The sequence below is a fragment of the Cucurbita pepo genome, chromosome 3 (genome assembly GCF_057944985.1).
Source record: "Cucurbita pepo subsp. pepo isolate OVF chromosome 3, ASM5794498v1, whole genome shotgun sequence".
Classification (NCBI taxonomy): Eukaryota; Viridiplantae; Streptophyta; class Magnoliopsida; order Cucurbitales; family Cucurbitaceae; genus Cucurbita; species Cucurbita pepo.
This window is the reverse complement of record NC_141800.1, coordinates 16,926,596-16,939,270: the sequence shown is the minus strand read 5'-3', so window position 1 is coordinate 16,939,270 and position 12,675 is coordinate 16,926,596. Positions and strand designations below refer to the sequence as shown.

The 12,675-nt window shown below is 36.2% G+C and overlaps 3 protein-coding genes across 3 annotated transcripts; 2 read left to right on the top strand and 1 right to left on the bottom strand.

Annotated features, from left to right (window-relative positions):
- LOC111790594 (protein NRT1/ PTR FAMILY 5.2) lies at positions 1 to 3,735 on the bottom strand. The gene is made up of 5 exons (XM_023671562.2): positions 3,526 to 3,735; positions 3,231 to 3,448; positions 1,842 to 2,407; positions 1,473 to 1,751; positions 1 to 800 (listed from the first exon to the last, which is right to left on the bottom strand). The coding sequence occupies exons 1-5, from the start codon at positions 3,686 to 3,688 to the stop codon at positions 149 to 151; spliced, it is 1,878 nt and encodes a 625-aa protein (XP_023527330.2). The 5' UTR covers positions 3,689 to 3,735; the 3' UTR covers positions 1 to 148.
- A 1,917-nt stretch (positions 3,736 to 5,652) lies between these two features.
- Positions 5,653 to 8,153, top strand: CYN (cyanase). Its single transcript, XM_023671564.2, has 4 exons — positions 5,653 to 6,004; positions 6,323 to 6,394; positions 7,598 to 7,706; positions 7,809 to 8,153. Exons 1-4 carry the CDS (start codon positions 5,733 to 5,735, stop codon positions 7,842 to 7,844), a joined length of 489 nt encoding a protein of 162 aa, XP_023527332.1. The 5' UTR covers positions 5,653 to 5,732; the 3' UTR covers positions 7,845 to 8,153.
- Positions 8,154 to 8,888: 735 nt separating this feature from the next.
- LOC111790595 (multiple organellar RNA editing factor 2, chloroplastic) lies at positions 8,889 to 12,390 on the top strand. Its single transcript, XM_023671563.2, has 4 exons — positions 8,889 to 9,354; positions 9,451 to 9,548; positions 9,793 to 9,858; positions 11,882 to 12,390. Exons 1-4 carry the CDS (start codon positions 8,948 to 8,950, stop codon positions 12,022 to 12,024), a joined length of 714 nt encoding a protein of 237 aa, XP_023527331.1. The 5' UTR covers positions 8,889 to 8,947; the 3' UTR covers positions 12,025 to 12,390.
- The last annotated feature ends 285 nt before the right edge of the window (positions 12,391 to 12,675 follow it).

Genomic DNA, 12,675 nt, shown 5'->3' with positions numbered 1-12,675 from the left:
GTTAAAGTTCTAGTGGTGCTACTCGAAAACTTAAATGAATAGTTATCGCTATTGAAAATTCAAACATTTGAATTTGAATTTGATCTAGTAGACAATACCTAGAGGAGTAATTGATATATACCAAAAGAGATGGTTTAAATTTCATAATCTAAAACAAACTAAAGGGGGGCAGGTGGGCTCTTCCTTCATCGGATGTGGCCCTCGTGGTAGCCCATTTTTCGTCTGGGTTGGATGGCTTCAGTTTATTTTCCTTGAGTTTTTGTGTCAGCACTTTTAATGAATCAGAGACTTCAGCTTTATACACATAGAATTTGGAGATGAGCAGGAAGAGGAAGAAGTTGATGGCACTAAGAACAGCCAAGAACGCGTAGTAATAGTCAAGATGAGAAGCATTCAGGTCGTTCATGATCCATCCATTGCCATGTTTCTCTGTAATATGAGAAACTGTTGAAAGAAGGAAACTGCTTAGAAAGTTTCCAATTCCAAGCGAAGTCATTGAATAGGAAGTGCCTAAGCTCTTCATGCTTTCTGGTGCTTGATCATAGAAGAATTCAATCTTTGCTACCTCTGTAAATGCATCTGCTACTCCCACAAGCATGAACTGAGGCAGCAGAGTGAAGATGGTTAAGGGGAGTTCTTGTCTTGAACCATTTTGTCTAGCCACATCAAGTCTGTGCCTTTCGACCAAAGATGCAATTGTCATTATTAAGATATGGAGAATCATTCCAATTCCCATTCTTTGTAGCAGTGTGATTCCTCTTGGATTGTTGGTTAGTCTCTGCATTATCTTGACGAACAACCTATCAAGAACGAACACAAAAAAATCTATCTTCAAGGCTTCGTATGACTTAACTATTGAGGATTGTTGGTATGGAGTTTCACGTTGGTTGATTTAAGGAATGATCATGAGTTTATAGATAAGAAATACATCTCCATTGGTATGAAGCCTTTTGGAGAACCTCAAAGTAAAGCTACGAGAGCTTATGCTCAAAGTGGACAATATCATATTATTGTGGAGATCCGTGATTCCTAACATGGTATTAGATCCATGCCCTTAATTTAGTCATGCCAATAGAATACTCAAATGTAGTCAAAAGTGACTCAAGTGTTGAATAAATAGTGTACTTTGTTCGAGGGCTCCAGAGAAACGAGTTGAGCCTTGGATTAAGGGGAGACTGTTCGAGGGCTCCATATGCTTCAGGGGAGGCTCTATGTTGTACTTTGTCTTAGGGGAAGATGGTTGAGGATTAATGAAAGAAGTAGTCGCACTTTGACTAATTAAGAGCTAAAGAGGAAGATCATGAGTTTATAAGTAAGGTGGAACACTGTCTCCATTGGTATGAGGCCTTTTGGGAAGTCCAAAGCAAAGTGACGGAAGCTTATGTTCAAAGTGGATAATATCATACTATTACGGAGATCCGTGATTCCTAATATTAACTTGAAAGCAATATTGGCAATAAATTTTAGCAAACCTGTCGTAGATGATGACGCTGACGAGCATGGAGATGGTAACAAAAGCAGTTAAACTTGCAGGAGGGATTTGAAAGTTGCTACCGAAGCTTCGGTTGAGAGTCCTCCCTTGCTTGATGAAAAGGGTATGTGCTTGTGGCAACATTGTGCTTGGAATGAATGTGCATATCAGAATTGGGATCATTCTCAGCATCTGTTTTGTCTCCTCCACTTGGGTCACTGTGCATAGCTTCCATGGATGAGTACTTGAGCCTGTTCTTATGGCAGCCTTGTTGAGGAACCTGCATATGCAGTCAAGAATACAATCTCATTGAACCCCAATTCTTGCACATATACAAATCCAAGTGATTCTAATTTTAGAGATGGGTGACCTTAAGGATGGAGTGGAATCAATCCTGAAAGCTCCATTCTTAGTGTACTCCTCAAGCTGAAGCTCATGGAGTTGCCTAGGGTCATTTGGAAGAGGCTGCCTCCAATTCCAAGCAGTAGCGACAATGACCTTAGCCATTCTACTAAAGGGGCTTCCAGTGGGGAGCTTGTGCCTGTACAAGGGTGTGCCAGCAGCAAATATGAGAATGGCTATTGCAAGGCCGACCGTGGGAATGCCATATCCCAAGCTCCATCCCACATTGTCCTGTATGTAAACAAGAGTTGTGGTGGCAAACAGAGTGCCGAAGAAGATGCTGAACATCCACCAGTTGAAGAAGGACAGCTTCTGGGCCTTCTCTTCTGGATGGAAGTCGTCAAATTGGTCGGCTCCGATCGTCGAGATGTTCGGTTTGGTTCCGCCGGTGCCGAGAGCCAATGTGTAGAGTGCGGTGAAGAACACAGCGAGGTGTAGCTTAGAGGCCGGCTTGCAGTGTTCTATATTTGGTTCCAAACATGGAGGGGGCTTCAGGCTTGGCATGGACACTGCCAGCGTTAGAAGAGACATTCCCTGTGAAATGAATTGGTAGAGTTTAGAGCAACCCAAAAACCGAATAACGATTGAATTGTTAGGAATAACGACTCTCCACGATGATATTGTTCGCTTTGAGTATAAACTCTCATGGTTTTGCTTCCGACTTTTCCAAAATGCCTCATTCCAGTAGAGATGTATTCTATGATCATTCCCTAAATTAGTAAATTTGGGACTCCCTCCCAACAATCCTCCCCTTGAACAAAGTATATTATAGAGCCTCCCTCGAGGCCTGTGAGCCCTTGAACAACCTCCTCTTAATCGAGGCTCGACTCCTTCTCTGGAGTCCTTGAACAAAGTACACCCTTGGTTCAACACCCCTCGAACAAAGTACACTATGGAGCCTCCCTTGAGGCCTATGGAGCCTTCGAACAACCTCCCCTTAATCGAGGCTCGACTCCTTCTCTGGAGTCCTCAAACAAAGTACACTATAGAGCCTCCCTTAAGGCTTATGAAGCCCTCGAACAACCTCTCCTCAATCGAGGTTCGACTCTTTCTCTAGAGTCTTCGAACAAAGTACACAATTTGTTCGACACTTGAGTCACTTTTAACTACATCTTTGAGGCTCACAACTTATTTGTTGACATTTGAGCATTCTATTGACATGACTCTGATACCAAGTTAAGAATAACGACTCTCCACAATAGTATGATATTGTCCACTTTGAGCCTAAGCTCTTGTGACTTTGCTTTTCGCTTCTCCGAATGGAGAAATGTATTCCTATAAATACATGATCATTGCCTAAATTAACCAATGTGCACTCCCTCTCAGCAATCCTCAACATGAATTACCAATGAATTACCAAAAAGCAGATGGCGGAGGCGACGATGAAGGTGCGGTAACGGCCGAGATGGGCGTCGGCAATGTAAGCCCCAAGGATTGGAGTCATCCAGACGGTTCCAGTCCAGTTGGTGACATTGTTAGAGGCGTCGACGGTGCCTTGGTGAAGCTTATCGGTCAAATAAGTAATAAGATTGGAGAATATGCCGTAGTAGGCCGTCCGCTCGAACACTTCGTACACTATACAAATAGCTTCCATTAATCCATTTTGATTAAACTAAGAACAAGAATCAGAGATATAGTTTTAATTAATTTACCGACGATGAAGAAGCAGGCTGACCAGCCGCCTCTGTGGGAGCGACGGACGGGGTTGCCTTTTAGATCGACGGTTCCGTCTTTGGTGTAGCCGTCGACCCCACTCTCTTCTGCAACAGCGCCTGTCGCCATTGATGGCCAAGGAGATGTATCGCCTACTCTCATTGCTCCCGCTTTTCCTTTCAACCTGGACCAACTCTTTCCCTTTTAAGTCTTCCCCTCTCCCTCTCTCGTCAACCAAATTACTATTCCTTAATAGCTTTTAATTAGATAAATCATGGAGCTATATTTTCCTTTTTTTCTCGTTAAAATTTTCATTTATGACTTTAAAAAATATTTATGGATAATTTTTTATTTTGTAATATAATTTCGATTAAATATATATATATATAACGCACAAATATAATATAATATTCAACGTAATTTCAAAAAAATATTATAACAAAGTATATATATAATAAATTAGTTTGGTGTCTTATGTTCTCTCTCGCTTGTTAAATGAATATCTCTACTTTTAATTAATTAATCATACCGTAGAATATAATATCAAAATAACGGATGGTACGTGTATTTTTGGCTTGGGGGAATTTGTTATGAGATATAATTTTTTTCTTAAAAAATATAGTTATTTAGTCAGATATTCATATTTGAAGTAGATTTTTCTTAGCATATTAATATATTCAACCCTCGTGATTGACCAATGAGAGTAAGCGAACGATGTATCATATCTAGTTCAACTTGACATTTGAAATTTTAGTATAAATAGGTTACGATAAACCATTCTCGTAATTGACCTTTTGAACAATAAATGCAATGCTGACATTGATATAAATATGTGCCATACATTCAATACGTGCATTTTCACCATTCATATTGTTTTAAATGTCATGTAGTGACTAAGTTGAAGTTTGAAATTAATAACTCGAATGATTGACTTTCGAACCATAAGGTTAAGGTTTAGTCAAACGACCAGACGTATTGTTCATGCATTTTCACAAATCACATTTATTAATTTCATATTTTGGATTAAAATGAAAGACCATGATTTATACCATTGACTTCCTTTTTCTTCTTATTTATTTATTTATTATTGTAATTATTTAATTTGACTTGGTCATGTTTTCCAGCGAGCTACCTTGACTAATAACAGAGTCATAGCCCAAGTCAAAGGAGGAGGAAAAAAAAAAAAAAATCAAGCAATTAAATTATTGATATTACTTACTATTTTACATTTTTATTTTTATGTTGATTTCTTAAACATAAAGTTTGGTTTTATTTTCTGTCACAAAAATAATAATATTTTTATTTTTAATAACCCTTTTTCTCTTCAATAATATATATATATATAGAGTGATATTAAGTATGTTAATAAAAATATGAAATCATATGTCTCTATATATATATATATATATGTATATATATACATATATATGTATGTATATATATACATATATATGTATGTATATATATACATATATATATATAAAGTGATATTAAGTATGTTAATAAAAATATGAAATCATATGTCTATATGTATATATATATGTATGTATATATATATATATAAAGTGATATTATGTTAATAAAAATATGAAATCATTCTTCATATGGACAATCCAACTGCTTTCAAACTAAAAAATTGGGCAGGCCCATTGATATGGGCCTTCTGCTCCAAAACGGCCCAATGGGCCCAAATTCACCCATGGTTAGACACTGGTCGTTAAAAATAAATAAATTATAGCGACCAACAAATAATGATATATATATGTATAATTTTTAATGAATGAAGAATTTGATTTATAAAAAATAAATCAAATAAAATTATATATATATTTGAATATAAAATTTAAATTATATTAAATAAATCAATTTAAAAAAATAAAAATTTATTAGATAATTATTTAGTAAGTGAATAAATACAAAAATAAATAAATAAATAAAATTGTTTTAAAAAAATGGAAATCGCGAGAATTCGACAGATGCCAACGATGAACGTAGGAAGAAAAGGCAAAACTGATATTTGCTTGATCGAACGGTCAAAAGGCACTACTATAATCCAACGGTGGGTATAATTTTTGTTATTTTATTTAAGATTATATTTTATTGTTTATAATTACCCATTGGTGTATCCAACCGCCGTGTGGCAATAATCATCCGTCTTCTTTTGTTAGAGAGAGAGATTGAGAGAGTGGGAGAGAGCTCCATCGAAATGGAAGGTAGTAGCAGAGCTAGCGCAATCCGTCAGCTGCAGGACGCGAAGCGCTTGTCGGGAAAATCTTACAACCAGATAGCGGAAGAGACTGGGCTCACTAACGTCTATGTTGCTCAGCTTCTCCGGCGTCAAGCGCAACTCAAGCCTGAGACTGTCCCGAAATTGAGGGCCGCCTTGCCTCAACTTCTTGATGATCATATTCAAGAGATGATGCTGCCGCCAATGAGGTGCTACGATCCTTGTTTGATCCAAGAACCTACGATTTACAGGTGGATTATCTACTAATTCGTTGTTTGTTGGCTTTCCTTTCACCATTTTTCTTTATGAAGTTCGCTGTGGATTTAAATCGATTGAATTGCTTTTGTCTTAGGGGAAATCTAGTATTAGCATACGGTGAATTGAATAATCATTTGTATTTCCTGGACGCTGTTTAGTTAGTAGAGCAATCCGATCAATTAACCGCTATTATATTTCTATATGAATAGCCTCTAATTTTGATAAATGCTTATGCATGAGTAATCGGCTAATCGAGCTTACTTCCAGTGGATTTTCTCGTCTGTACTGACTTAAGACTTCATTGGATATAGATTGAACGAAGCAGTTATGCATTTCGGCGAGAGCATCAAGGAAATTGTTAATGAGGAGTTTGGCGATGGAATGTAAGTTGATTTATCTGAATTTTTTTTCTTCTTATCGACCTGAAATCCAAATAGATTGTAAATTTTTAAATCTTAAGATTGATAAACAACTTTTTTCTAATATGGCTGTATTATGGATATATAATGTTTTGTGTTCTACTATCTAAAACCATATTTAGGCTTTGATTTCTAGTTTTGAACATCTGACTAGACAAAACAATTTTAGTAGTTAGATTACAGGTAAATAAATTCTTAGGATACAAGCTTACTATTAAAGCAATATAACTAAAAGATAAAATGGCTTCTTTAATTCCCTCGACGTTATCAAGGAAGCTTCTGGTACTCGATCTTTGAGTTCTTAGTTTGGATGTAACAATGAATAAACAAAAGACATAAAACACAAAACATATTTTATTCCACTTTCCAAGAATTCTCGATCAGGAAAACTAGAGAATCATTCAAAGAAAAACATTAATAATTCAAGTACTTGAGACCCTTCAACTCATACTGGAACATAAATATGTCGAGGATTGTTGAGAGAGGAGTCCACGTTGGCTGATTTAGGGGAAGATCATAGGTTTATAAGTAACGAATTCCTATCTCCATTGGTACGAGGGTTTTTGGGGAAATCAAAAGTAAAGTCATGAGAGCTTATGTTCAAAATGGACAATATCATACGATTGTGTTGATCCGTGATTCCTAACAAAACATTCTGATATAATTAGTTTGAATCAGTTCCAGGGGTAGCACAGCAAACAACATTAAGAAATGTAGTGTTCTAGAGAATGCTAGGATATGGAAGTAGAGAAACTTATTTGAAAATTTTGAAGTTACTGAAAGATGATATTGTAGCTCTGGAGCTCATATCAGTCATCTGCTCAGACTCAGATGTCTTAAACTGTTCTTTCAGTTTGATGTTGGAAATCTTGTGTTGTTTATCAGATTCATATGAAACTTGTGTCTCAACTTCATAAGAAATTACCAGTCAAGATTTTCTTGTGATTCCTTGCGACCATATTCAATGCATCAGATACAAATCTTCAATGATCCATTATATGTTTGTATGCCCAAACATTTCATTATAAACAACCTGTTGTCCTTCAACTCGGTAAACTTCAACACGTCTCACAGTCAAAACCAATGAGCTTTAATCTTTAGTGGAGATTCTGTCGAAGAAACTAATGTATAATATAATCATTTCAAGGTCTAATTTATGTTTATTAGTATGTCAGCCATAGACTTCTACTGCTCAGTCGACAAGGTCAAGGGTGTTGATGGGAAGGACCGTGTTGTGATAACATTTGATGGTAAATATTTGCCCTACACAGAGCAGGTTAGTTTTCATTTCAACATCCATGACCATTACCATTACTTTTTCATGAAAGTAAGTAAACATTCTAAATTTACCCATCTTTCTGTTGATATGAATCTGTAGAAGGTAGAGCATATGGCTTCCAGACGACCGTCGTAGGAAAGTTGAGCGCGATTCTAAAGCTTGCAACATGGTTGCTGTAAGAATCTGCTCTGTTTTTTTCTCCCTGCAGTGTAATTGCTTTGCATCCTTCATTTGAAAATCTTGTATAATAAAATGTGAAGCTGCTTGCTTTTGTGTACGAAAGCCTCGTAGCAATGTTCTTATGGCTTTCAAGTGTTTCTATGTGATCGTGTCATGGCCAAGTTTGTCCTGGGTAACTTTGTTAGCTCTAATTTGATTGTCTATCAGGTCATAGACGTGCAATTGTCTCTTGTACCAAGTCTATAAAGTGTCTTTATTTGGAAACTCGGTTGTTCACTTCACTAGCTTTTGCCTCCAAACTGTCTCGAGCGAGCTATGGTTTGTCTTTCCGATCACCTCTAATGCGGATTCTTTTCCGGGTATACGGGTCTCCCAAAACTGTCCTTAGATGGGGAAGATTCATTCATCGCTGGAAATTTGATACCAGATTGACCCTTTGCTTGTTGACATCAACTTTCCTACACTTATTTCAAAGTTGCAATATCAACCACGCCCTTTGCGTGTTGACATCAACTTTCCTACACTTATTTCAAAGTTGCAATATCAGCCACGACTCGAATGTAGATCACCACATTATTTCAAGTGACTGTTACAATGTCTTGAGTCTCAATTTATGTTTGAAATATCAAATAATTTCTATGTCGAGTAATTTTGGAACATTTGTATAGAGTAACATTGGTAAAAATAAGAGTATAATACCCTTAAGTAAATGACAAAATCTAATAGTTTTTTACTATTTTTTCTAATACATATATATCCCTTATAGGGCACATGTTTAGGCCTAGAGTGAGTATTAATCTTTTTAGGATAAGAGTGATTTTGTTTATAAGAGCATTAGGTAAAGTCAATTGAAATTTATAGTTAATGTTTTTTTATATATAAAAAAATAAAAAATAGAAGCTTTTAATCATGGGCCGAAAAGAGACAAAAGGCCAGGCCCAATAAGAAAAAAAAGGAAGACCGTACAGAGAGCCTTCTTCTATTAAAACCCTCGAAGCCCCATTCTTTTACAGCATATCCACATTTCATCGCGATAAACCCTTACTCGGTAGCCTTCGATGGCGTTATCTGTTCTTCGAGCTATGGGTTCCACAGCCCGCCTCTCTCTTCTTCACAGGCGCCTCTTCTCATCCTCAACCACTCTTACACATCCTCCTTCACCCCCGTCTCTCACTCTCTGCCGTCGATCTCTCCCTCCACTTTCCCATGCCGTTCGATCTAACCCTTCTGCCTCCAGGTACACCTCGATTCGTTGCCGCGTCAATCGGACAGGTAACTCGTCGTACTCTCCCCAGAACTCTAACTCCAACTTCAGCGATCGTCCACCCACTGAGATGGCGCCTCTTTTCCCTGGCTGTGACTATGAGCATTGGCTCATCGTTATGGACAAGCCTGGAGGTGAGGGTGCCACTAAACAGCAGATGATTGATTGCTACATTCAGACCCTCGCTAAAGTTCTTGGCAGGTACTCCAGATTATATGATGTTTCTTTTGCCTGATTTGTTTGCTATATCTGTTGGTTTCTGGTTTGATTTTGGCCCTGTTTATATTCTTTGAACAGTGAAGAGGAAGCGAAGAAGAAGATTTATAATGTTTCTTGTGAGAGGTATTTTGGGTTTGGGTGTGAGATTGATGAAGAGACCTCCAACAAGCTCGAAGGTATGTGTTGAGGTCATTATCTTCAGTTTTGGTCTTCTCGTGCCCTAATCAGTTTTCATTTCCTTTCCTTTCTCGCATTTCAAATTATTTTTAAGGCATTGTGAAATTAATGGAGGGGTGTATAACTTGAAGTTTGTATTGATGATTTTCGTTGGAAATTATTTTTAAGGCATTGTGAAATTAATGGAGGGGTGTATAACTTGAAGTTTGTATTGATGATTTTCGTTGGAATCTTTGTTAACAGGTTTGCCTGGTGTTCTCTTTGTTCTACCCGATTCTTACGTTGACCCTGAAAATAAAGACTATGGGGGTAAAGATTTATAACTTCAATTTTTTTTTTCATATTTTTTCATCAAAACCCAATCAAAGAGTTCATGAGAGATAATGGTCTTTATCTCTAGAAGGACCATCTTGGATAAGCCGCTTTCAAGAAATTGTCGGCTTTAATTGATGGCATATTTATAGCTTTCTTGGGTACACTGACGCGCATAATCCTATTCCAGTCTACAGTACACTGACCCGCATTTGAACATCCGGTGTTTTAATAATTTGTTATAATTTGTTCATAAGTATTGTTGTTGCGGTAAATATTGACGGTGAGAGCCTATGTAAAAAAGTTAACGTATGACCTTAAAGTCCATCTTGGCAAAGCTAATCCAGTTTCTTAGACAATGTATAGTTTTGAATGCTAGTGGACTTGGAATAAATGTTACTCTTGAGTGTCCTGCATTTCTTTTTATTTCTGGATATGCAGGTCAGTAGAGATTAACATTATCTATGTTTATCATGCATAGATATATGTTCTTAATTAATAGTCCTTAATATTTTGTTCATATTTTATGAATATTATCACGACATCTTAAGAAGTTAAGTCCATCTTGGCAAAGCTAAATCAGTCTTCTAGGCAATGTTTAGTTTTGAATGCTAATGGACTCACAACAAATGTCACTCTAGACTGTTCTGAACTTTATGTATATTGTGGAGATTCAGATCAGTAGAGATGAACATTGACTTTTTGCTTATTGATTGAATTTATTTGAAGTGTCAGTTTTTTTTCCCTGGACTTTGTTCCTACTTTATTAGCATTGTTTCGGTGGTGTGGTAAAGTGTTGAGGGAATAAGAGTAGTTTGCTCTTCAATAGGTTTTTATTAAATTCGTTTATAGTCCATCTTGGCAAATCTAAATTAGTCCTTTGGGCAATGTTTAGCTTTGAATGCTAATGGACTTACATCAAATGTCTCTCTTGACTCTTCTGTTCTCTTTATACTTTGTGGGGATGCAGATCCGTTAAGATGAAACATTATAAGGCCTGCTTACAATGTTTTGTAAGTATATGTATCCAATGCATAGTTTTTTTTGTTCAAATAAAGTTGGATAAATAGCTTTCTGGGGATTGAATAAAAGAGATTGGTGTTCATCTTTCAACAGGTTACTTATTGAATGTGTATAGTCCATCTTGGCAAACCTAAATAGTCTTTCAGACAATGTTTAGTTTTGAATGCTAATGGACTTACATCAAATGCCTCTCTTGACTGTTACGTGCTCTTCTTACTTTGTAGAGATGCAGATCAATAGGGATGAAACATTAATGCTTGCTTCAATTTACTTCAGTCCATCTTGGCAAACCTAAATAGTCTTTCAGACAATGTTTAGTTTTGAATGCTAATGGACTTATATCAAATGCCTCTCTTGACTGTTTTATGCTCTTCTTACTTTGTAGAGATGCAGATCAATAGAGATCAAACATTAAAGCTTGTTTCAATTTATTTAAGTCTATCTTTCCAGTACTTAGTTTTTTATTCTTGATAAATTATGCCAAATAGCTTTCTTGCATCCTATTTTAATAGTTGAAGATCAATCTTCTGGTTGATAGTATGAAAGAAAAAGAGATTGCTCCTCCAACGGGTTATTTAATGAATGTGTGTATAGTCCATCTTGGCAAACCTAAATCAGTCTTCAAGACAATGTTTAGTTTTGAATGCTAATGGACTTACATTAAATGTCTCTCTTGACTGTTCTGTGCTTTTTATACTTTGTGGAGATGCAGATCAGTAGAGATGAAACATCAAGTTAGCTTATAAATAGCTTTGTAAGTAGCATCATAAATAGTTGAAAGTCCACGAGTTGAGATGGTTCCAATGAATGAAATTGCAGGATTAAGTGAATGATATGTATTAGTTTTTGCTTTTGGCAGAGCTCTCTCTAGTAGGTTGGTTGGTTTTGGATGTCTAGTTTTGAGTGCTCGTTTTTCATGGACTTTCATCTTGTTAGTTGTCAATGAATGATTTGAGTCATTATGATATATTAATGCCATTGTTTGTGTTGGGTGCAGCTGAGTTGTTTGTGAATGGAGAAATCGTTCAAAGGTCACCAGAGAGACAGAGAAGGGTGGAGCCACAGCCACAGAGAGCTCAAGATAGACCAAGGTATAATGATAGAACCCGCTTCGTGAGACGCAGAGAAAACATGAGGTGATGCATCCATTCGATAAGTCGAGAAGATGTGCATACGACTAGGGAAAGGGAATCTGGAATCAATGGAATGGCAAATTGGAAAACTTGCAGCAATTGGAATCAATGAACTGAAGTATTTGCTATATATATATATATATATATATATATATATAATCAATCCCTCTGCTACGTAAAAGAGTGTGTCATGCTCGGTAGATCGTAACTTCGGTTGTTGATGAACATGGATAAAACTTTGCACATTTGAAGTTTATATTAACTACAACTATTCTTTGGCACAACGTAGCTCTGTAGTGGAACTTGAGCAAGTGATGTAGGGGCAGAGGAACTGAGCAATGAAGCTGAATTTGCCCAAGGCTTTGAAGTTTCATTTCTGTGCTTTCTATAATTTGCTACAACATATCCTTCATGAATAATATATAAATAATAATAATAATTATAATAAATAATTAATGAAGTTATAAAGCAACTTTTTTATATCATAATAACCTGAAAAATGAAGAAATTTTATAGAATATGTTAAAAAGTTATATTAAAATTAATTATTATTTAATATCTCTTATAATTTTTTCATTATTTCCTTGATTTAATATTTAAAACTTAAGATTTTAGATCTTTTTTTATTAAAAATGATAAAAAAAAGTGTTTTTTTTTT

What these genes read in the sequence shown, in the direction of transcription:
- LOC111790594 (XM_023671562.2), bottom strand. Translation starts at nt 3,688, where the DNA reads ATGAGAGTAGGCGATACATCTCCTTGGCCATCAATGGCGACAGGCGCT. An exon ending in AGCCTGCTTCTTCATCGTCG is followed by an intron (nt 3,449 to 3,525) that starts GTAAATTAATTA and finishes CTATTTGTATAG; the next exon opens with TGTACGAAGTGTTCGAGCGG. An exon ending in CCTCCGCCATCTGCTTTTTG is followed by an intron (nt 2,408 to 3,230) that starts GTAATTCATTGG and finishes TTCATTTCACAG; the next exon opens with GGAATGTCTCTTCTAACGCT.
- CYN (XM_023671564.2), top strand. Translation starts at nt 5,733, where the DNA reads ATGGAAGGTAGTAGCAGAGCTAGCGCAATCCGTCAGCTGCAGGACGCG. An exon ending in CAAGAACCTACGATTTACAG is followed by an intron (nt 6,005 to 6,322) that starts GTGGATTATCTA and finishes CATTGGATATAG; the next exon opens with ATTGAACGAAGCAGTTATGC. An exon ending in ATTTGCCCTACACAGAGCAG is followed by an intron (nt 7,707 to 7,808) that starts GTTAGTTTTCAT and finishes ATGAATCTGTAG; the next exon opens with AAGGTAGAGCATATGGCTTC.
- LOC111790595 (XM_023671563.2), top strand. Translation starts at nt 8,948, where the DNA reads ATGGCGTTATCTGTTCTTCGAGCTATGGGTTCCACAGCCCGCCTCTCT. An exon ending in CTCGCTAAAGTTCTTGGCAG is followed by an intron (nt 9,355 to 9,450) that starts GTACTCCAGATT and finishes TTCTTTGAACAG; the next exon opens with TGAAGAGGAAGCGAAGAAGA. An exon ending in TGAAAATAAAGACTATGGGG is followed by an intron (nt 9,859 to 11,881) that starts GTAAAGATTTAT and finishes TGTTGGGTGCAG; the next exon opens with CTGAGTTGTTTGTGAATGGA.